Below are 22,651 nucleotides of genomic sequence, written 5' to 3'. Positions count from 1 at the left end.
ATTGCGGTAGCCTCGAGTAATGTATAGAGTTGTGGAATCACTATGTTGCACACCTGAAACTAATATAACGCTGTATGTTAATTATACTTCAAATAAATGAAATTTACATGTTCTTTTTTTTCTACAGGAAGGAACTTGAAACCTTCAAAGGTAATTTTGTGTTTAATTCTCCCCTTTAAAGTAAATGAGTTAATCGATGTCAGATGTTCTCTCTTGATGATGAACTCATTCCTTTTTCTCTAAATCAGACAGTTTACATTTTAAAAAAAAAGTTTGCTTACTACTGTTTCTATAAGTTTTATTTAATCACAAGTAGTTCTGATGCCCACTTTGAGCTGTAACACGTATACTAAGTGACGGTTCTGTTGGTGACCATTATAAGTGATATGTTAGGATGGCATGGCCCCACCTTCAAGGTTATTGGGAGTCCCGGTTTGAGAAGATTCTGGTTTCCCTTGTGCAAAGTCTGGGCCGCGTGGAGGGAGCAAAGACAGAGATGTGCTCTGCGGTTGATCTAACAGTCACTTGGACTTCCAAGAGGTTTTCAGTGCTGGGGTCTCCTCTGCCACTGTCATGTCTCTTACCTTTTTCAGGCTTAAGTTTCTCCATCTGTGAAATTAGCAGCTCTGCTGAACTGTTTCCTGAGAGACCAAAAGCACTGCCTTTTCATTTTAGGGAACTTTCAAAGCCGAGGCACTGAAAACATAACCCCTGGTCACCTTGACCCTTCCTGGTCATGGAGAAACAATAGGGAAAAATAAAGAAGACCACACTTTCCAGCAGCTCAGAGCCCTTCCAATGGGCTGTTTTTCACTGATGAGCAGTTAAGTAGTGGAGTCGCTGTTCTCAGAGACTCATTTCAGTAACTGGGAAGGCTTTGAATTACTGCCCTTCATATTACACATTAAACTAGTTTTGTGCTTGTTATATTTCACATACAAGCCGGTATTGACGATTTACTGAATGATTGAAGATTTCGGAGTACGTTCCTTACAGTCGAATTGTTTACGTGTATGATCTGTTTGGATGTTTTGGGAAAATGACTAATCTTCAGGCTAAAAGGTATAAAGGCTCTTCCTGCTGCGACTCTAATTGAACAGACTTGTTTTGGCCGGATTTCTCTTTGACGGACTCTAGTTACAGTAAATGATTGAGTTCATGGTTGTGTCGAGGGTAATGTTTAGTGATCATGTGATACAATGTGTTATCGTGGTTTTCATTATTCCTAATCCATTTGTGCAGCGGGACGCATGCACATTATTTCATATTGGTGGTTTAAAATAAGATTTGAAATCCTCCTAAAGTGTTCTTTTTCCCTTTCATTTAGTTGACTAGCATCTTCTTATATAATATTAGGGGAAGGAAAAAGGCAATCAAGTTAATATTGAAAGACAGGCCGGGACACAGATGATGCAAAACGTCAACTTCACTTCTGTCTCAGTACTGAGGGCTTTTTTTCTTTTCTTTTCTTTCTTTCTTTTTTTCTTTTTTTTTCTTTTTTTGTATGACGGTGTTCACAGCAAGAGACCAGCCGTTTGCAACAGATTTAGTAGTGTTACATATTACCCAAGAGAATTATTTAGTTTATGCCACAGTATGTTATTTACACACACACGCGCGCCTAATTATGATATAACATTTAACAGCACATCTCACCCACCCCTAGGCCAATTAAAGCTCTCAAATTTGAACAAACCCTAAATCAATTATTGCATCGTATCTAGATTTTTTAGTACCAATATTCATTCAAATAGCTTTCCTCTTGAGTGTTTCGCTAAGATTTCAGAAGCACGGGTAGCATATAACAAGAAAAAAGAGAAATGGAACTGCTCTTGCAAGACATCGGTGGAGGAAAAAGAAAGAAAAATATATGAACAAATTCTAACAGTTTGTTTTTCGCACATTGTCTTTGTTTTTCCTTTATAGGTTACAGGAAAGCCAAAAGATGTTTCTTCCTCTAATTGTCTTATTCAACTCCTGTACTTGTATTTGGAAGCTTTTTTCTTTTTTCTTTTTTTCTTAAATAGTTTATTGTCAAGTTGGTTTCCATATAACACCCAGTGCTCATCCCCACAAGTGCCCTCCTCCATGCCCATCAACCCCCTTCCCCTCCCCCCATCAGCCCTCAGTTTGGTCTCAGTATTCAAGAGTCTCTCATGGNTTCATTTTAGCCACTCTGACTGGTGTGAGGTGGTATCTCCGTGTGGCTTTGATTTGTATTTCCCTGATGATGAGTGGCACTGAGCATCGTTTCATGTGTCTGTTGGCCATCTGGATGTCCTCTTTGGAGAAGTGTCTGTTCATGTCTTCTGCCCATTTCTTCACTGGGTTATTTGTTTTTTCGGGTGTGGAGTTTGGTAGTTCCTTATAGATTTTGGATACTAGCCCTTTATCTGATAAGTCATTTGCAACTATCTTTCCCATTACATCAGTTGCCTATTAGTTTTATTGATTGTTTCCTTTGCCGTGCAGAAGCTTTTTATCTTGAGGAGGTCCCAGTAGTTCATTTTGCTCTTGATTCCCTTGCCTTTGGGGATGTGTCAAGTTAGAAATTGCTGCGGTTGAGGTCAAGGAGGTTGTTTCCTCCTTTCTTCTCTAGGGTTTTAATGGTTTCCTGTCTCATATTCAGGCCCTTTATCCATTTTGAGTTTACTCTTGTGTATGGTGTGAGAAAGTGATCTAGCNATAGGCTTTCTATAGTTTTCATCATATAGATCTCCTATATCTTTGGTTAGGTTTATTCCTAGGTGTTTTATGATTTTTTTGTGCAATTGTGACTGGGATCAGTTTCTTGATTTCTCTTTCTTTTGCTTCATTATTGGTGTAGAAAAATCCAGCCGATTTCTGTACATTGGTTTTATGNCTGCATCTATCGACAGGATCATATGGTTTTTATCTTTTCTTTTGTTAACATGATGTATTACATTGATTGATTTGCGAATATTGAATCCTCCCTGTAACCCAGGAATAAATCCCACTTGATCATGGTGGATAATTCTTTTTATGTGCTGTTTCATTTGATTTGCAAGTATCTTGTTGAGGATTTTTGCATCTGTATTCATCAAGGATATTGGCCTGTAGTTCTCTTTTTTTGCTGGGTCTCTGTCTGGCTTGGGAATCACAGTGATGCTGGCTTCATAGAATGAGTTGGAAGCTTTTTTCTAAGTAGCTCACTTTGGAGAAAAAAAAATAACTAACTCGCAAAGTTTGTGGTGTAGATCAATTTCATCCAAGTTCTGGATTCTTCCTTCTGTTCTCCATGGATGTTAGTGAGATTAGTTCCCCTTTCACGGGTTCCACATGTGGCACATTCCTACAGTATTACTGAAACTGGTAAATTCATTGTTTTGTTTTACATATTGGCAGCAGGAAGATTTTCTGTGTTCCCTGAAGATAGCCTTTTTAAGAAACCTTTTAATGAAAGTCACTTGAGTAGTAAACAATAGAAAAAGGAGAGCAGGATCTCAGAAATCTTAGTTTAATTTTCTTTGGGGAAGGAATTCCATTTTCATAAGCATGTGTAGAATAAGTTTTTCACAGTCCTTAAAGACATACAAAATTTGCCATGAATAGACATGCCTCTTTTTTGGGCTTATTTATCATTTTTACATTTTAATTTTTAAAACAGATTATTGTTCCATGTATAAATCTAAAGATCACTCTTAAGATTTTTAAAGGAGTAAGTATTGAAATATTGTGCCGCTTACCTCCATAATTCCTAACTTAACGCGGCTCTACTAGGCAGGCTCATTCTCCCACCTTCACTAGGGTGCCTCACCAGACTGTCATTCTCCATGAAATATAGTGACTGATGCCCACAGCATGCTGACCACTCATGGCTGATAGGCTGCTCACCAGTCCATCCAAATATTTTTATTTCCACTAGTTGCATTGAATACTTACCCAGAGTAAGTTGTTCGATCTTGAACTCATTTATTCTTGTACTTGTTTTATAATCTGCAGTTTAATTAAATATCAGAGAAAATGATGAAACCTCAGTGTTAAGGGGAACTGTGTGTAAGAAAACAAAGTTTGACAGCTTTGGAAGACTTTGTATACGTGAGTAGATTTTTTTAATTGCTGCAAAAGGTAACATTCAGAAAAGGAAAGAACTGGGAAAAAATAATAAAAATCCTGAAAGGTTNTTTTTTTTAATATTTATTTATTTTTGAGAGAGAGAGAGAGACAGAGTGTGAGCTGGAGAAGGGGCAGAGAGAGGAAGACACAAAATCAAAAGCCTGGAGCTGTCAGCACAGAGCCTAACGTGGGGCTCAAGCTCAGAAGCTGTGAGAACATGACCTGAGCTGAAGTCGGACACTTAACCCCCTGGGCCACCCAGTCACCCCTTGTTTCATGCATCTTAAATTCCTGCTCTGCTTCTTAAAATAGACTGGAAATTTTATCCATTGTAGTGTAGATAGCTTATGTGAGAATTTTCAATCAGTGGACCTATTCGTGCTCGAAGAATTCATGAATAGAAGATGTATGGTTATATTTTCTTAAATATGGTTATATATTATATTAAAGTGTATATGTGTTTTTAATGGATTCCTATATTATCTGCTTTTTAAAAAATTAAATGGGATCCAGTTGTATCATACAAGAGGATGTCCTTTGTAACCTCCTTAGTATAAAATTGCCCGGCCATGTAGAAATGTGACCAACAGTGTGAACACATGCCAGGACTTAGGAGTTACCACTTTCACAGTGAGCGGATCATCATGAGAGTATGTGGGGAAAGCAGTGAAGGCCAGCCTGATACTGTGATCACAATCATGGCTTAGCTCTGGAAAGGAAAGCCAATGAAAGAGCTAGGACTGGGGTGGGCAAAGAACTGAGAGGAAGATTAAGACAATTTAGTGATAAGTAAGGACAGAGAGGAGAAAGTTTAAAGGAGAAGTGGTTATCAATGATTTAAGTAATGCAAGGAAGTTGAGCAGAATGGAGACATCCCATTGGATTTGACAGTGAATAGATTGTCACATTGGTAGTTGGTGATCTAAAAGAGCTATTTGTAAGGGGGGGAGGGAATCCAGATTATAAATCAGTAGTGTATGAGAAGTTGGGATATAAAGGTGTTGTGAACTCAGTGTTCTTTCATGAATGAAAGGAAAGAAATGAAAAAGTAATGTGAGATAGAATCAGGGTCAAGGTCGGGGGAGAAGGTGAAATTGAGATGTTAAGGAGTTAAGTAAGATCCTACAGAAGATGGAAAGCAGTGATACGCAGATGAATTATCTTCAGAAAGGATCCAGGGATCTCTCTCTCCCTGAAAGCTTATAGAAGGAAAGATGCCTGGTGATATGGGGGAAAAGTTGACACGGAGGGAGGAAACAATTTTTGGAGAATCCATGTAGGGTAAGATGGTTTGTATTTTGTAGGGCTACGCCCCGAAGTAGCAGTAAAAACTGAAACAAATATGCTTTAGTGAACACAGAGTTTGGAATTGGGAGGGTACATATAGTGGATCAGCAGAGCTTGATAATCTTGGAAGCTAATGAGAGTGGGTTCAAGGGACCGGCCCTGGAATTCAGGCTGGAAGGGAGAGGCCTGGCTACACCAGTTAAATAAAGAGGTTATGAAGCACGGGGGGATGGTGTGCACCTTTAAGAGGGAGAGCAACAGATCAGTGGTTGAGGTAGATCTTGTGGTCAAAGAAGGAGTTTCAGACTGAGATCTTAGAGGTGGAGCAGTTCCCCATGATGATGGCTCCATTTGAATAAAAATAGAAGTCAAAATTGTAGAGCTTTACCTGAATCCGAGAGTTCTGAGTCATTGGTGGTCTCACTTGTTTGGAAGACTCTTCTGGCTTGGCAGCCCCTTTGCATGTTATAAATCTGGCTTATGATAGAGGGTAAACTTGGGGTGAGTTTGTTGATTCCATTCAAGAGTTAGCTTAACAGGGGCGCCTGAGTGGCTCAGTCAGTTAAGTGTCCAACAACTCTTAGTTTCAGCTCAGGTCAGGATCTCACGGTTCCAGAGTTCAAGCCCCACACTGGGCTCCACGTGCTGACCATGCAGAGCCTGCTTGGGATTCTCTCTCTCCCCCTCTCTCTGCCCCTCCTGTGCGCATGTGTGCTCTCTCTCAAATAAATACATTTAAAAAAGAGTTGGCTTAACACATAAGGCACAATTGTTCAGCCACTATTTGACAACATTTAAGTGATGGAGACTCAGGTTGAAACATAGAACTGTCCTCTGTCCTCAAGGAGCTAAAGCGCTGTGGCAAAGCTTGCACGATAGGCAAATACTTACGTTTAATACAACGTAAAACAATATTAGAAATAAGCACACCAAGGCAGGAGTAATGGACTATTGAGAGAGAGGCAGCCGCACGTGGGCTGGATCTGAACGAAGAATGCTTACCAGGTCGAAAAGGGTAAGAAGGACATTCTAGAAAGAGGAAAGAACAGTTGCAAAGATGCGGAGATGTTTATTTCAAGAACGCAAGTTAAGATTTAACTTCTTGTTCAATGAGGGAACTACAAATAATTTGTTAACAGCTAAAGCATATGGTGTGTGGGGCTGAAGTGGTGAGGGACAGAGCGGGGACGTAGGCAGGGAACAAACGATACACAGCCTTAAATGTCATACAAAGGAGGTTAGACTTCTTCTTTTGGGCTGGGGGTCTCCAAGGAGGGATGTGGCTGTGCAAAATAATGGGAGTGCGGAAGGAAGCTGGTACTTGTCTGTTTTATGTCATCCTTTTAAATTTCCATTTTGTGTGTGTTATATAATATACTGGTACGGAACTCATGTAAATCATATGTAAATATATGCATTTGGGGTACATGTTAAAGGTTCTTAACTCACGGTGGAGGTGCCTGGGGCTTAGAGGAGGGAGGGTCCTGGTGTAGCTGGTAGACACTGGGCGGGACTGGGGGGACCCAGAGGGTTTTCATGCGAGTGGTAGAATCAGATCTGCATTGTAGAGCAAGTGTTCCAGCATGTGGAAGCTGGATCAGAATGAGCAAGTCTAGAGTAAGAGATTCCCTGGGAAACTTAAAAGGGTTTGGATTTGAGGCAGTGGTAGATTGGAGAGAAGGACACAGGAACAAGAAACCGGGTGGAATAAAAAGACTTTTGTAACTGTGTAGGGTTCCTTAGACTTCTGGCTAGGGCGTTTGCATAGGGCTTTTTTTTTTTTTCATGCAAGAAATGTAATACAGGTCAAAGCAGGTTTGGGAGAGAATGATAGTGAATTCCGCTGTTTTGGCGGGGGGGGGGAGGGAGGTAAAAGTATCAGTTTTGCAGAAGTTCCCAATAACCTCGTAAAACTTTTTGGCATCCTGTAGATTGAGAAATGATTTTTAAGAACAATTTTATTGAGAGGTTTGATTTCTGTACTACAAAATTCACCCATCTTTAAGTGTACAATTAGTGATTTTTTAGTAAATGTATAGAATCGTACAGCCATCACCACAGCCTAGTTTTGTAGCATTTCCGTCACGCACTGGATTCCTGTCCGCCTGCTTGGGTTCAGTACCTGCTTGCATGCCCAGTCCTGGGCAGTCAGCAGTCAGTTTCTGTCTGTGTCATTTCGCCTTTATCTGGACATGTCGTATAAATGCAATCACATAGCGTGTTGTCCTTTTGCATCTGAATTCTTTCTCTTGGTTTACATTTTTGAGCTTCACCCTCATTGTAGCATTGTTCTTTTTTGTTGATGAATTGATACTACACATACGAATATTACTACGTTTCGTTCAGCCATTTATCAGTTGATGGATGCTTCCAGTTTGGGTGTATTATGGATAATGCTGATAGAAACTTTCATATGCAAGTCTGTGTGTGACCATATATTCCCATTTCTCTTGAGTACATAGCTCGGACTGGGATTTCTGGGAGCATATGGTAGGTTTAACTTTAACTTTTTTATTATTAAAGATTTTTAAAAATCTATTTATTTTGAGAGAGAGAGAGCGAGCAAGTCGGGGAGGAGCGGAGAGAGAGGGAGAGACTGAGAATCCCAAGCAGGGCTCTGTACCATTAGCGTAGAGCACAATGCAGGGCCAGAACTCAGGAGCTGTGAGGTCATGACCTGAGCCAAAGTCAGATGCTTAGGCGCTCCTAAATTTAACTTTGTAAGAAACTGTAACCGTTTTCCTAAGCGCCTGAGCTATTTTGCATTCCCCCAGCAGTGTGTGAGAGTTCTGGTTTTCCCCTCCTTGACAGCACTTGTTATTGTTGACTCTTACATTTAGGTCCATGACTCATTTTCTCTCCTCTGCCATCCAACTTGATTTATTTTTTGTGTTTGTGGTATGGAAGAGTCTAAGTTGGTTTTTTGTTGCTTTGTTTCCTTATATGTTGATACCTAGTTGTCTCAGAACTGGTCTTTGGTTGGACTCTCTTTTCCCCCATTGAATTGCTTTGGTACCTTTGCAGGAAAACACTGGCTATGAATCCAAGAGGGTTTTTTCTGGGATTTCTGGGATTCTCAGTTTTGTTCCTTTTTGCCAACATCACACTGGTTTGATTATTGTAGCTTTATAAGAAGTTTTGAAATTGGGAAGTACAGTCCTCCAACTTTGTTCTTTTTAAAAATTGGTTTGGGTACTTTAGGTCCTTTGAATTTCCATATAAATTTTGGGATCATTTTATCAGTTTTTTAATGTTTATTCATTTTTGAGAGAGAGAGAGACAGAGCTCAAGTGGGGAACGGGCAGAGAAAGAGGGAGACACAGAATCTGAAGCAGACTCCAGGCTTCTGAGCTGTCAGCACAGAGCCCAGTGTGGGGCTCGAACCCACAAACTGTGAGATTATGACCCGAGTCAAAGTCGGACACTTAACTGGCTGAGCCACCCAGGTGCCCCTTGTCAATTTCTATAAAAAAGGAAGAATGCTGTGATCTGGATAGGGATTGTGTTGAATGTATAGATCAGTTTGCCAAGAATTGCTGTCTTATCTTGAGTCTTCTAATCCATGAACAAGACTGTGTCTCAGCAGTGTTTTATTTTCCATAGAAATCTAGGACTTTTGTTAAATTTATCCCTAAATATTTTTTTCTTGTTGAGTGAATTCTGTCCTGATCATATTAAATTTGAGGTGTCTATGAGATATTACTGGTAGAGGCGTCCGGTGAGCCATTGGGCCTCGAGAGAAAGATCTGAGCTATAATTGGGAGTAGTGCCCACATAGGTGGGTTGGGATGAAGTTGCCCACAGAGAGCAGGCAGAATCCCAAAAAAGGTGACCGTGGATAGAAATTTAGGAAACACTTAACACTCACCAGACAAGCACAAGGGGAGAACTTTTCATTGACCCTTGGACAACATGGGAGACGGGGCCATTGACCACCTGCATGATTGAAAATCTGTGTATGACCTTTGACTCCACCCCGCCCAAAACCTAACTAATAGATTCCTGTTGGTCAGAAGCCTTACCCATAACATAGATAATTGACACATATTTTGTATGTTATATATATTATATAATATATTCTTAAAGTAAGTTAGAGAAAAAATGTTATTAAGAAAATCATAAGAGCAAGTACGTTTACATTACTGTACTGTATTTACATAAAAATAATCACATGTAAGTAGGTCCCTGCCGTTCAAACCCATGTTGTTCAAGGGTCAGCTGTAGTTGCTTGTAATGGAGACTGAGGGCAGTGAGCCGCAGAGGGGAGGGGAAGACTGTGGTATTACTAAACAAAACATTCCAGGGAATGTCAAGAAGCAGGGTCGTAGTTTTGTAGAGAGGGTAAAGAAAAGAGTCATTTAATCTGGCAGCTGGAGGCTGATTGGTGAGGTTACCGGGAACGATTTCAGCAGCATGGGTGCTCATATGCGAGGGTGGCTGTGGGAACCGGGTGGTGGAGGATTGGAGGGTGAGGGGAATGTTCTGTCTTGTTCACCACTGTGACCTGGGTGCTTGGCACATTGGTAGTTACTAAGTACTCGAATGAATGAGAAGTCGCTACAATGTTTTCAAAAGCTAAGATTCCGGGGAGGAAAGAAGAGGTTATAGGAGAGGGTTAGGTTCAAAGGAGAAAGCTTGGGGGTTTTTTGTTTTGTTCCGGTTTTCTTTTTTCCGTTTTTAATTTGGGAGAAACTTGAGTCTATCTGTTTGATAAGGGAAGAGAGGCTGAGGCTGGAGGGGAGGTGGGGGGAGCAGACAGAGCTGGGCGCCTAGCCCTCCAGAGGGAGTGGGTTAGAGCATACCCTTCTGAAACAGGCAAAGACTGGTGACAGGTGTTTGTAACTGTCGGACCCCAGCATGATTTAAGCTACTTATTAAGAACACATAACACATTCTCAGCCAGTGGTTAGTGTTGCTGAATTTGAAGAAACCTTTAGGCTGAATTTATGTTAAAAATGAAGTGGGGGATATTTAGATACCTTATGTGTTGTGAAATGGACTGTATTCTTAATCTTTATTGCATTCCTTTCCGATAGCAAGGTTTCTTCCCCCTTTTGCCATGTCACTAGCGCATCTCTGTTTCTAAATGACAAACTCACGTGAATTGAGTATGTTTTCAGCCCCCACCCCCCTTTTGTGAGCAGCATTTGGTATGACCCCAGATCTGTGCATACATCTTTGCACGCCAGAGCCCCGAGAGCTTGCATGTAGCTTTTACAGAGGCAGGAGATTCCGATACATGTCTGCTCGAGCCGCCAGCAGAAAACTAACAGGCTTAATACAGTCTCTTTGGAAAAACCTGCTTCTGGCTTCAGCCTCACTTCCTTTGTTCTACATCTCAGAAGATGCACAGCAGGGGAGCTGCCTGATAACTGGAGGTTCCACTTGACCAGCCCTGGGCTTCTGTTGACTTGGTCACTTTCCACATCCATGTCATCTCCAGGACTCACCGAGAATAGTCAGAGGAATCCCTGTAGGTGGAACTTTATTTTATGTTTCTCCTTCACTGCTTTTCTTTATAATTTCCCCCTCCATGCTTGAGTACATTGCAGCGTTTGTCTGGTATACAGATGATGTGTTCTTAAAAAGCAGAAATTAATTTTCAGTTTGTTTTGAATCTGCTAGTAGTACCTGTTAATGAAAGCATTATTGCTCTCTGTGTGTTACCAAGTAATAACTACCTAAGTAATACCCAAAACAAATTTTTAAAAAATGTGGCATGGAAATCTAGGACTTTGGGTTGTATAATACTGTGTGTTACCATCCATCAGGTGAAATGCACCAGATAGGCATTTATGTGAGACGGCGTTTACATTGAAAGATAAATATAAAATACCAGGAAAGCAATGCCAGCTACTACAATAATGAGTCCGATGCTTATGGTACAGCTCCCTGAAACGAATTCAGCATCCCTTGCTGCCGGTGTGTTCATTTTCCAGCAAGCAGTTAACATAGTTAAATATGTGAGCCATACCCAACTGTGTAAAGTTAAAATTCATTCCATGCTACTATATGGGTTCATCTAAAATGGCTGATTTTCCAACTGGATTTTGAGAATGTCCTAATGCTGCATACGGATAAAAAAAGTATAGGTATGATTTTTCTGATTGTACACAACTTCAGAGCACTTTGTCACTTGTTGGCTAGAGGCCATGGTTTTGGTGGCGTCTCTGTGTGGCATTTTTGTAAATACATGTACAGAGGTATTAAGCTTGTAGAATTTACTGCAAAAGATTACACCTTAAAGTTAGGTTAGTGGCTTTTGGGGGGTTGAGAAAACTACTTATCCAGGGAGAAAACTGAATAATTTTTAATAATTACTGCATTTTAAAAAACTCCGTATTTAAAAACTCCATCATGCTTTTTAGGTGGCACGTGTTAAGCCACGTTATGGATCATTCCCCGTCAGATAGAAGCCCACTTGTTTTTAAGGGAGAAAAAAAATGAAAGAAGTACATTTTGCCCCTGATCGCCTACTCCATCATGATTATTCTGGGTTTTTTTGTTTTTGCTTTTTTTCTTTTAGATTACAGATTAGAATAAGGGACATCAGACTTGAGTGAAATGGAAAGTTCTTTCTTTTTCTCCCTCTCTCATGTCCATCTTGTGTCTAGGATTCGAACCTTTCAGGCTTTTAAAGCTTAGCTACAAATATTAACTGAAGCAAAATGCTAGCTCAAGAATTGATTATAACTGGAGCATTACTGGCCTGAAACTCTAACCTGAAGTCTTACCATGTTCTCGTTCGTGATTGAATTGTTCAGGAATAAAATGGTAAGAACGAAGGAAGGAAGAACTTCAGTGTTTATTATTAAAGTATTTATTTGTAGGGAATCTATAATAAATGGTATTTGCTCCCCTCGGTCATGCCATCTTAACACAGTGGTACTAAGAGTAAAGCTTGGAATATAGGTATCGTCTGGTATTAAATTTTAAAATTTTTAAATTATTCACTAAGGAAGTTACTCCCTAAAAATCTTAACCTGTTGGTGAATATACTGGCAAGACTTTATGTGTCTGCTCTTTTTTTTTTTTTCACATCAGTAAGTGGCAAGTGTATATTCATTTTTGAAAACCAGATTTACATCCTATAACTTAGTATTTAAATAAAGTTACCATCTATGTCCTGTAGTACAGAAATAGTTATATCCTGTCTGTGGATTTTGGTTCTTAGTTTATTTTTAAGACCTAGTTGATGCTGGATTCTATTACCCTGTCCTAAGATGTCATAGTGTGGCAGGACCCAGGACTGATATTTTTATGGCCAAGGGGGACTGGAGTTCTGACAGCTCGTTTGGGTATTAAACTACACAAAAGTAGAGCCTTGAGATCAGGGTTATGATGCCTACAGGATACCTGTCTGTGATTACTTGCCACTATTACACACCACTATTGCATAACTAGCAATTCTAGCCATCGCGTCTGTTAGGACGCGATCAGAACAGCGTTTTGTTGTGTGTCATATATGCTGGTTTCCGGAATGAGTACAGCTGCTCTGTTTCATTACCTCTCTGCTGGAACCCAGTATAAACTTGACAGCAAAAATTATGCCTTTCAGCAAATGAAATTCCAGTCCCACGAAAAGGAGAGTTCCATGAAAAATTTTTACCTGTCAGGCTCAAAAAGAGATTTTATATGGAGCCGCCTGATTTTGTGTCAGGTTATTTGGAGCTTTGTGCTGGAAAATGACGTGTAGGATCTTGTAGCTCAGTTGTGGACACCGTTTCAGGCACCTTCACAGAAGACTGGTGGCGGCCTGGTAACTTTTATAGACTTTGGGACAAGGGAGAAGTCAGGTGGCCCTTCTGGGCCCTAAGCCCGCTCTCTGACTTTAAATACTCATCTGGCTGTCCTTGCGGAGGTATGTCCGTTCCCCATCAATAAAAGTATATGAAATTTGGTCAGTTTGACTACAGTTGAGGAGTAAAACAGTGCTTACCCCTAAGATAAGGGAAATAACGACTCCCTTGCCTTTTGTTCCATAATACCCGGTTGGAGAGGCTTGTTCTCCTGGGCACTCTTGCCCGGACGCACCCTGGTTTTCAGTGCCCTCAGGAAAATGGCACGTGGAACTGCGGTCTTCCAGAAATGGTGACTAGCCGCGCAGCATTCACCTTTTCACCCAGTCGCTTCATGTGTAACCACAGTGCCCACGTCGTTTTCAACAGGAAAGTGCCCCCGTATCTTTTTTTTTTTTTTTTAGTGATTCTCCAATCAAAGTATCCCTATTGAGGACAATTTATAAAAAGCTACCAAGAAAAAAATTGAATTGGTAGTCAGAAGCAATCTCAAAATTTTGGAACACACACACACACACACACACACACACACCCACACACCCACACACCCCTTCCTCAAGTTACAATGGGGATTATGTCCTGATAAACCCATTGCAAGTTGAAAATGCATTAATATACCTAACCTACTGGACATCAGAGCTCAGGCTAGCTTACCTTAAACATGCTCAAAGCACTTATGTTTATTTTTGACAGAGAGAGAATGTGTGTGTGTGAGTGGGGGAGGGGCAGAGAGAGAGGGAGACACAGAATCTGAAGCAGGCTCCAGGCTCTGAGCTGTCAGCACAGAGCCTGACACAGGGCTCAGACTCACAAGCCATGAGATCATGACCTGAGCCGAAGTCGGACGCTAACCAACTGAGCTACCCAGGTGCCCCAGTGAGCACTTATATTAGCCTGCAGTTGAGCAGAATCATGTAGCACAAAATTTGATACTAAAGTGTTGAATGCCTCATGTATTGACTGACTGAACACTGTAGAGAAAGTGAAAACGGGTTGTGTGGGTACGGAATGGTTGTCCGCGTGTCGGTTGCTGCCCATCGCAATCGTGTGGCTGACCCGGAGCTGCAGCCGCTGCCCCACCTCACGGGAGAGGACCGTTTTGAGCATCATCAGCCTGGGAGAAGATTAGCTTTCAGAACTCGAAGTATGGCTCCAGCTGAATGCATATCACTCTTGCACCATTGTCAAGTTGAAAAGTTGTGAGTCAAACCACCGTCAGTCAGGGACTGTGTACACACACACACACACCTCCAAAGTTGAGATAGCATATAAACAATTCTTTTCCTTGTTTTTTTCACACTATGGAATCAGTATTGCCTCATGTCATTAATTTTTTTTAAATAACTGCTTCCCATTGTTGGAAATTTAGGTAGTCAGCAGTTTTATGCTATAATAAGCACTCAGTGCATACATATTTTCTTAGGGTTACTTGTCTTTTTAGGGTCTAAGGGTCTTAACATATTTTTGAGTTGTTGAGTGTTAGCTTTTCAGAAGGGTGATACCGGCTTACACTTTCATTAACAGGGTGACTGGCCTGCTTCAAGTTCCACCGCTTGACGATCTTTTCTTTTTAACATGATAAAAGTAATATTTGATTGTCGACTGAAGTGCGCTGGTGAGATGAAAATTGATTTATTAGCTTTTCATTGTGAACTGCTCATGCTTTTGGCCACTTCCACGTGAGGTTTTCATGTACTTGTTGATTCGAATGAGGCTGTTCTGTATTAAGAATATCACACTGTTGTCCTGCTTATCGCAGATATTTTTCCCAGCTGGTTATTTGCCCTTCTGTTTACTTCATTAATTACACACGGAAGTTTAATATTTTGATATATCCAAATGAATGTTTTAAAATCATGTCCTCCCTTGTGTTTATGGCTGAAAAGTTCTCTCCCAATTCTAAGAAATGAATTTTAACTTGTAGTTTCTGCTAGTTTTCTTCTAGCTGATTATTATTTGCTGATTCCACTAGTTAACCTGAAGCTTGCTTGGCTGGACAGCGCGAAGTGGACGCTTGCCATTTAGGTCATGACTTTGTCTAGTCCTGGGGAGACTCCTATGCAGTCCCCGCCCCTGCTGTTGGCAGAGAGGAATTTGTTACGTTAAACCCTGCCTGGGGACTCCTGGCCCCGAGCAACTAAATGTCGCACCACCTTTCCCCGAGGCCACACGTTCCGTCCTGTCCATGTGTCACGTGTGTCACTGCTGACCTCCCGGCTTCCCTCTTCGTTCCTGATTGGTTTCTCTGCTTTCACCGAGGAGGGAGGAGTGCTCAGAAGGGACTTGTGTGTTCCCTCCACTGCCGCCCAGGCTGCCTGTGTGTCCACTTAGGGTCTGTCTTACCCCCAACGCGGGGGGGACCGTCCCTGCTCCCAGAGCCACCCTCACCCCTTCGCATTGCCTCCCCCCGCCCCCCCACATTAGTTTTTGCCTCCCGCTGAATCATCGCCAGTGATTGCTCTCATCTCTCCGGGTTCATTCTTCCTTTTCTGTCTCCTTTGCTGCATCGTCCTTTCTACTCCCCCCTTGTGAGCTGGGCTCCATCCTGGGACCTTTTCTCTCGCCTCCTGTGGTCCCAAGGCTTGAAATGCCACCTGATGCTAATGACACCCAAATCCGCAGCTCCTGCTCCGACTGCCCTGCTGAATTGTCGGCGGGTGTGTGCGGCTTCCGACCTGGGGTCCCCACAGCTGTGCTCGCGGGCACCTTGCCCTCTGCAGATCGCCCTCCCTCCCGCCCGCCGGCCCCTCTGTCTCCCCAGGTCGGGAAGCCATACTGCCGTTCCCCCTGGGACTCCGGCCACGCAGCCCGAAAGTGCCGCTTGAGTCCTTTCTCACTGCCACACTCCCCGTCCGGGTCCTCCGTCCCGTCAGCTCCGCCTTCGAGCCAGACCCCACGCCCGGCCTGGCCGCCTGGCCCCGTCCCCGCCGCCGGCTCCCTGCCTGCACTCCCACCCGCCATCCGGGANTGAGCCCTTCTCCTCCCCTCCTCCACCCCCTCCTCCCCCCATCCTGCTCTCCTCCACTCACTGCTCTTCCTCCAGGAGGCCGCCTGGCTCCTCCTTCCCGCTCCCTCCTCAGGGTCTCCCCTGAAGTCAGAGCCTTTGCTCTCTCCCTTTACCTGGCTCCATTTTGTTTCATTTTCTCTCTGGTCAGAGTGCAGGGCTGACCTCACGTTTATCTGACTGTTCTCTGCCGTATCCAGAGTGTCCGGAACAGCGACCGCCCTGAACACACGTCCATGGACGAGCGGAGGCCTCTGCCAGCCTTGCCCCTGCGTGCCGGCCGGCCCGACGCCTGCGCACTCTGTCTGCCCCGCGTAGCCGGCCGCCCGCCTGAAAGCGCGGCTGTCTGCCCCGCCGTTGAGGCGCCCGTGCCCCCGATCTTGCAGCCGCGTCTCCCGCTCGGCAGTCCTTTGAGCTTCGCTTCCAGTGGTTGTCCCGTCCGTGTCCAGTCCGCACTGTTGGCAGCTGGTTTTCTTTAAATCGGCTCAGTCGGAAATTGTATTTTCAAATACGGTTGTTGTTATAAACGGAAAAGTGGTGTCCCTTGACACGAACAGGTACTGATGGTAAAAGTAAACACGTAACTGTTAAAAACTGTCCCACCCCAAATGGCCCTGCCCATGGTAGTTAGGAAGACCGAGCCTCAGGGTCACAGCTCTTATACAGGGGACAGAAGCCTCCTCGAAAGCCGCGCTTGTCTCTCCGGCTTCATCGTCTGTTCCTCTGTGTCCTGGGCCTCACGGTCCGGAAACCCTCCATCACCTGCTCCAGCCTTCGTCTGGGCCCTTCTCGGACCCATGTCTTCCCCTCATGCCCCCCCCCCCCCCCCCCCCNNNNTGCACATCCCAGGATGGCTGCTCACATGTCGCCTCCTCCCAGAAGGCCTCCTGGCAAGCAGGGTAGACAGGTCATACCTCCCGCTCTCTTCTGCTTCCGTGGCCCCCTTAGGTGCCCCCCCCATCTAATTCGTATCATATCAAATTGTAGTTTTCTGCAGTGAGTTTCCCACGAGTGGGCTCTGAGGTCCTGAAGCACAGGATCCTGTTACACCCGTCTGTGCGGCCCCAACCTGAGCCCAGGGCCCCACTGCGGGTGAACAGCGGATGCGCGGCCGGGCCCTGGGGCGGGGGGGGGGGGCGCAGGTGCAAACAGGACAGAACGCCAGGGCTCCGGGCTCCCAGTTCCTGAGTAAGATCTGCCTGGGTCACGAGGGCCTGAGACGGTTTGCCCGGCGCATGGGGGCAAGGAAGGGAGGCCGCGTGCAACAGGGCTGCGGGGAGAAGCCCCCGGCAGGGCGGGCACGCCGCGGGGTGGCCCAGAGCCATCGCTGACTTCCGCGGGTGACGCTGTGTCCAGGCGTGAGGGGCGAGCGGAGTCTGGCCTCCAGGGGTTCGTCCCGGCAGGAGTATTAAAATTAGCAGAAATGTGACGCATTAAATAGGGAAAGGAGGTGGGGTGAGGTCTTGTTCCTCGCGTGTGCGAGCTCTTCCCAAGGGTGGAGAAAGGAAGCGATGGGGGGGGACGCTGGGTTCCGTCTGCGGGGAGCTCGCGGGGTAGGAACAGGGAGCCGAGAGAGGACAGAGGAAGAATGTGAAAAGAGGGGGCAGCGGTGCTGTGAACCGGGCCTCCGGGGCGGGTGTGGGTGTGGCCAAGTTCAAAATTACTTGTTTTGGGGCACCTGGTGGCTCAGTCGGTTAAGCGGCCGACTACGTCTCCGGTCATGATCTCACCGCTGCTGGGTTCGAGCCCCGCGTCAGGCTCTGAGCTGCCAGAGCCTGCAACCTGCCTCAGATTCTGTGTCTCCCTCTCTCTCTCCCCCTCCCTTCCCCCAACTGAAAAATGAATAAATGTTAAAAAAAAATTTTTTTTAAGAAAATTACTTTTTTGCATTGAAGTTTTTGGATGTAACTTTCCAAAGTATCTGCTATTAACAGAACTTAAGGGCAAAAAATTTCAAAAAGTACTCCCCCAGGAAGCGTGAGGAGTAAGTACCTAATGTAGAGCTTGCCTAAGAAGGTAGGGTTGCCCCAAGTTTTTTTCTGTACTAAACATTTTAACGGTGCACCGCCCGCTGAGTTCATCTTGAATCAGACAGTTTTCTGAGAAGTGTTCTCCTCCTTAATCTATAATAAATTTTCGCAAAGAAAAACTTCGGTCTCCCTGAAAGCTGTTTTGCCAACAGGACCCACAGCCTCCATAGCGCCTTGGCCCCCTTCTTCCTCTCCAGGGACACTTGTTTGCAGGGGCATTTTTGCTGCCAATTTTGCCGATTCTGCCATTCGTGGTTTTGTGAGACTGAATCCCAGAATGCCGATTACAGCTTGAACTATTACCATAAAACTGAAGAGAAGTTGTGCGGTCTCTTGCCCCTGTGAGCGGTTTTGGAGAGTGGTGGCACGTGTTTTCTTTCCTTTTCCGTTTGCTTCATACTCAGCCTCATATGGCCTTCAGAGGAGTCTGTGTTATGTTACACTCGAAAAGAAATCGTGTGTGGGTTTTCCAGACGTGGTTAGGTAGGTTTGTATCACTGCATACCTTTTTTCCAAACGTAACACTGGAATAGCACAATGAAGTATTTTTTAAGAAGTCTCCATGAAAACCAGACGAAGATGTGCCTTGATGGCAGATTTCAGTTTGCGTAGAATAAAGAGCGAAAACATTGCCGTTCTCTGGAATAAGAGAGTCGTGCGAGCCTGGCGATGTTATGTGCGTTGTATTCAGAGAAGACGTAGCAGAAAATTGTGATTATGTTTACAGAATAAATCTGTTTTCAGTTCTCTGTTCAGAAAAAATGAGTACATATGGGACCATGGCAGAAGGCATTCAACTGGGATCAAGGCCCTCTTCCTCCTCTTTTGAAGTTATATTGAATAATATTAGGAGACCTGGTGATTTGCTTGAGAAATCTCGGAGGATCTTACCACTAATAAACAGATTTGCGTTTTGTCACATCCGAGTAAGTTGGACACTTGGTCCCCCTTCCCCTCCCCCCAGATGTGGTTGTGAGCGTCTGGGTGCACACCTCGCTGAGGCAGTCCTCCGGGGGGTGAGGGGGGTGGAGTCCATCCACTTCCATGCACATTTGAGATTGACCGTAGACTCGCTTCTCATAATTTTCGGCGAAAATCATATGCTCAGAATGGACTGAAGTTAACATATACAAGACATCGCAAATTGTGTGGATGACACACTGTGAGCCTTCCCTTTGGGTCTCAGAACCTTGACGGCTGCCTCGCGGTTATGTGTCCTTCTCTTGAGGGGGGTCTGGGTCAGCTTCAGTCACTTCATTTTCTCTGTCTAAGGGAGTCATTTTCTCCAGCCATTTCGTGGCCGAAACGTCTTGATTAACTCAGGAGGCACCTGTGTCTACCGCTCCCGCGCCCACTCTGTGCGACACGAAGGGGACAGGATGACTACGAGGAGCCACTAGTGCCTGCGTCTCTAGCAGCTGTTGCCGCGTCTGGCACACAGAGACCCTCTGCCAGCGTCTGAGGAGGGAGGGAGGGAATGAGTCATCTGTTGACGCCATGTCTGCATTTTCTCCTTTTAACTTTAAATCTGTGACGATGCCGAGAATCTACCTAGGATTCTTGTTTTGTTTATGTGCTCGGAGTCTGGAGACGCGGGCATCAGTAACCAGGTGTCTTTGTACCTTTGAACTACATACCCATCTGGATTTATTGTCTTTCTGATAAAGACCTTGAGCGGCAGGTGCAGAGACTCTCCCTTACGCTTCAACATGGCGTTAAGAATTCGTATTAACTGCACGCAGGAGAAGAAGATGCTCACAGAGCGACCATTCTCGTTTTTTGTTGTTACGAATCTTCCAGAGTTGACTCTTTCCAGTGGTTTATATAAGCTTGTTTGCGTTGACTAGCCGCAGAAATTGTATTGCCTGGATAAATCACACTCCTGGGTTTATAAAACGACCTTTGCTTTAGTTTTGTTAATCCATACCATACATCAAAAGTTTCCTGTATGGTGGTAAACATGGAAAGTAAGTGTCTACTCTTGTAAATTAATGCTGACCATTTTAATTTTCCTAAATATGATATTAAAGACCAGACTACAAAATATAGCTGGGAAAAACAGGGTTGGTGGAAATTGTAAGTTTGCTCCTATTTAGGGAATATACAAGGCTTAATCCTTAAACCATGCATGTCAGGTTACCCCAAGCGCGTGTGCGCCTGTTTACCAGGGTAGCAGGTGAGGAAGACCGAGGAATGTGGACCAGACGAGCACTGAAACCTTAGCTTGTCCGGGTATGTCCTGTGGCCCGGCTGTGCCTCTGTTTCCTCTCCTCGTTAAACTAGAGGTAACAGGACCTACGTCCTTGTACTGCCCCAAGGATTAACTGGGTTGATGTGTGTAAAGGGTCTGCAGCCGTGTCCGGCATTTACATAAAAGTGCTGTGTGTGAGAGTTAGCTGCTGTTACTAGAGACAGAGCAAACAGGTTAAGTGACTTGTTTTCCATTACTTGCATTCCCTGCCTTGTGAGGCGTAAAGATACAGGAACCACAGAAAAATCGAGTCTAAACCTTCCCAGGTTACAGAGCTGAGTTTCCTGTATGTAATAAACATGGGTTGGTGGGCGTCTGCTGCAGTGATTAGGAGACGGTATCAGCGGTTCTGCACACCGGCTGGCTTTGAATGGTCTGTGTGTCCTTGGGCAAACTCAGACTTAACCTCTATTTGCTGATCTATAAAATGGGATTATTATTAGTACCTAAGCCCTGTGTGTAATCATGTATTCACGCTAACTATAACTCTTATTGATAGTATTCCTAACTCTTCATTTTTTGATTAGCCATAGGTTGTCTCTTTCTTTAATGAAAACAGTGGTAAAATTCTGTAAGTTAAGGCATTTGTTCACATCTAAACATAGGCTGTTTTATCACAGATGTATCTTAAGGACTCAGACTTTGGTTTCAGAAACAGTATTGACAAATGTGCAAAAGTAAGATTAAAGTAGAACACCAAAGTCAGTTTTGGGAAAATGTCTTACAGTTACAATATGAAAAAATCTCACATATTTAAGAATGAGCTACAAATAATTGAGATTTACAGATTAGTTCTCTCTTTCCTCATACATTTATTTTGTAGTCGCTTAGCCGAAGCAGAGGATGTAAGGATGAGTAAGACTAAGTATTTACCATCCCGAAGTGCACGGCACATTTGGGAGACATTCAGGGGTTACAGGAGCAGTAGACCATGGGGCTAGTGTGGGCCAGTTCAGGCTCGCAAGTGGGGGACCTTCCGGACGTGGAAGGGCACCCAGACGGTGTCAGGCATCCTTGCGATCAGTGTCACTAAGCCTGTGGGATCCGTGCACCTGTCTTGGGTGAGTATACGAGTGTCTTGTAACAGATCCCATGTAGCTGTTGAAGCCCCGGGAGCAGTGGCTGCGGTGAAAGTAAGCGAGAGGGAGGGAGAAGTTTTCACGGACCGGTGATTTTCAGTCTTTACAGAGGTTACGGTGACGTTTAATGTGACAGGTCCTGCGCCTTTTCAGTCTTCTAATTCAGATCGACAGCTCTTTGAATAAATATGAACTGTGACAGCTGAAGTCTCTTCTGTGATCAAGTAGGCAGGGAAAGAATTATTATGCTTCCCTCCCCTTTTTGTCACAGACGTTTTCAAACAAGTACAGAAATAGAGGGTGACGGATGTCCACATCCCCATCACCCGGCGTCAACAGTCAGCACATGGGCCAGTCTCGTTCCATCCCTTCCCCCTGCCTAGACCCCCCCCTCACTCCACTTTTAAAGGCAGATTTCATGAAATACCGTGTCTTTTATAAACCTCTGTGTTTATAAGATTTTTTCATATAACCACAGTGCCATTATTAAGCCTAAAGTAACACAATTCCTTCGTACCGTGAAGATAGAAAGCTACTGGGGGCGCCTGGGTGGCTTAGTCGGTTAAGCGTCCGGCTTTCGCTTAGGTCATGATCTCACGGTTCGTGGGTTCGAGCCCCGCGTCGGGCTCTGTGCTGACTGCCAGCTCAGAGCCTGGAGCCTATTTCAAGTCTGTGACTCCCTCTCTCTCTGACCCTCCCCTGCTCACACTGTCTTTCTCTCTCTCCTAGAAATAAAATAAAACATAAAAAAAAAAATTAAAAAAAAAAAGCTGTAATGTCAGGTTTCTTAGATTGAGTGAATGAGACTTTGATGAACCGTATGCTCCCTTTCTATAATACCCACTTAACTACTGTTTTACTAAATGCATGGTTTTGAATGGCTCCTTATTCTCATATTGTACTGGTTTAAAACTTGGCCCTTCCTCCCTTCTAGGTTCTTTGGCTGATCTAATAATTAAATTGACATCGGAAAGATTACAGGAGAGAAATTTAATTTCATACATATGGGAGCCCCATAAAAATATGAGACCCAAAGGCAGCCAGGCANAGGGGGCGGATTCCCAGGAAGAGAGAAGAAGCAGGTTTTGCTGACCAGATGCAGGGGGATCTTTCAGACAGAAACA

At 44.1% G+C, this 22,651-nt stretch overlaps 1 protein-coding gene across 3 annotated transcripts in view; it reads left to right on the top strand.

Moving 5' to 3' along the window:
* Nucleotides 1-22,651, top strand: part of DTNBP1 (dystrobrevin binding protein 1) — a 119,664-nt gene that overhangs the window by 60,204 nt on the left and 36,809 nt on the right. For all 3 annotated transcript variants that reach the window (XM_077770124.1, XM_077770122.1, XM_077770123.1), the window contains one exon: nucleotides 128-150. In XM_077770124.1, the coding sequence (XP_077626250.1) occupies nucleotides 128-150 (23 nt within the window). The remainder of the gene's footprint in view (nucleotides 1-127; nucleotides 151-22,651) is intronic.

Source organism: Crocuta crocuta, unplaced genomic scaffold (genome assembly GCF_008692635.1).
Source record: "Crocuta crocuta isolate KB4526 unplaced genomic scaffold, BGI_CrCroc_1.0 scaffold24, whole genome shotgun sequence".
Classification (NCBI taxonomy): domain Eukaryota; kingdom Metazoa; phylum Chordata; class Mammalia; order Carnivora; family Hyaenidae; genus Crocuta; species Crocuta crocuta.
Note: the sequence above shows the minus strand (reverse complement) of the source record. Positions and strands in the feature narration are given on the sequence as shown.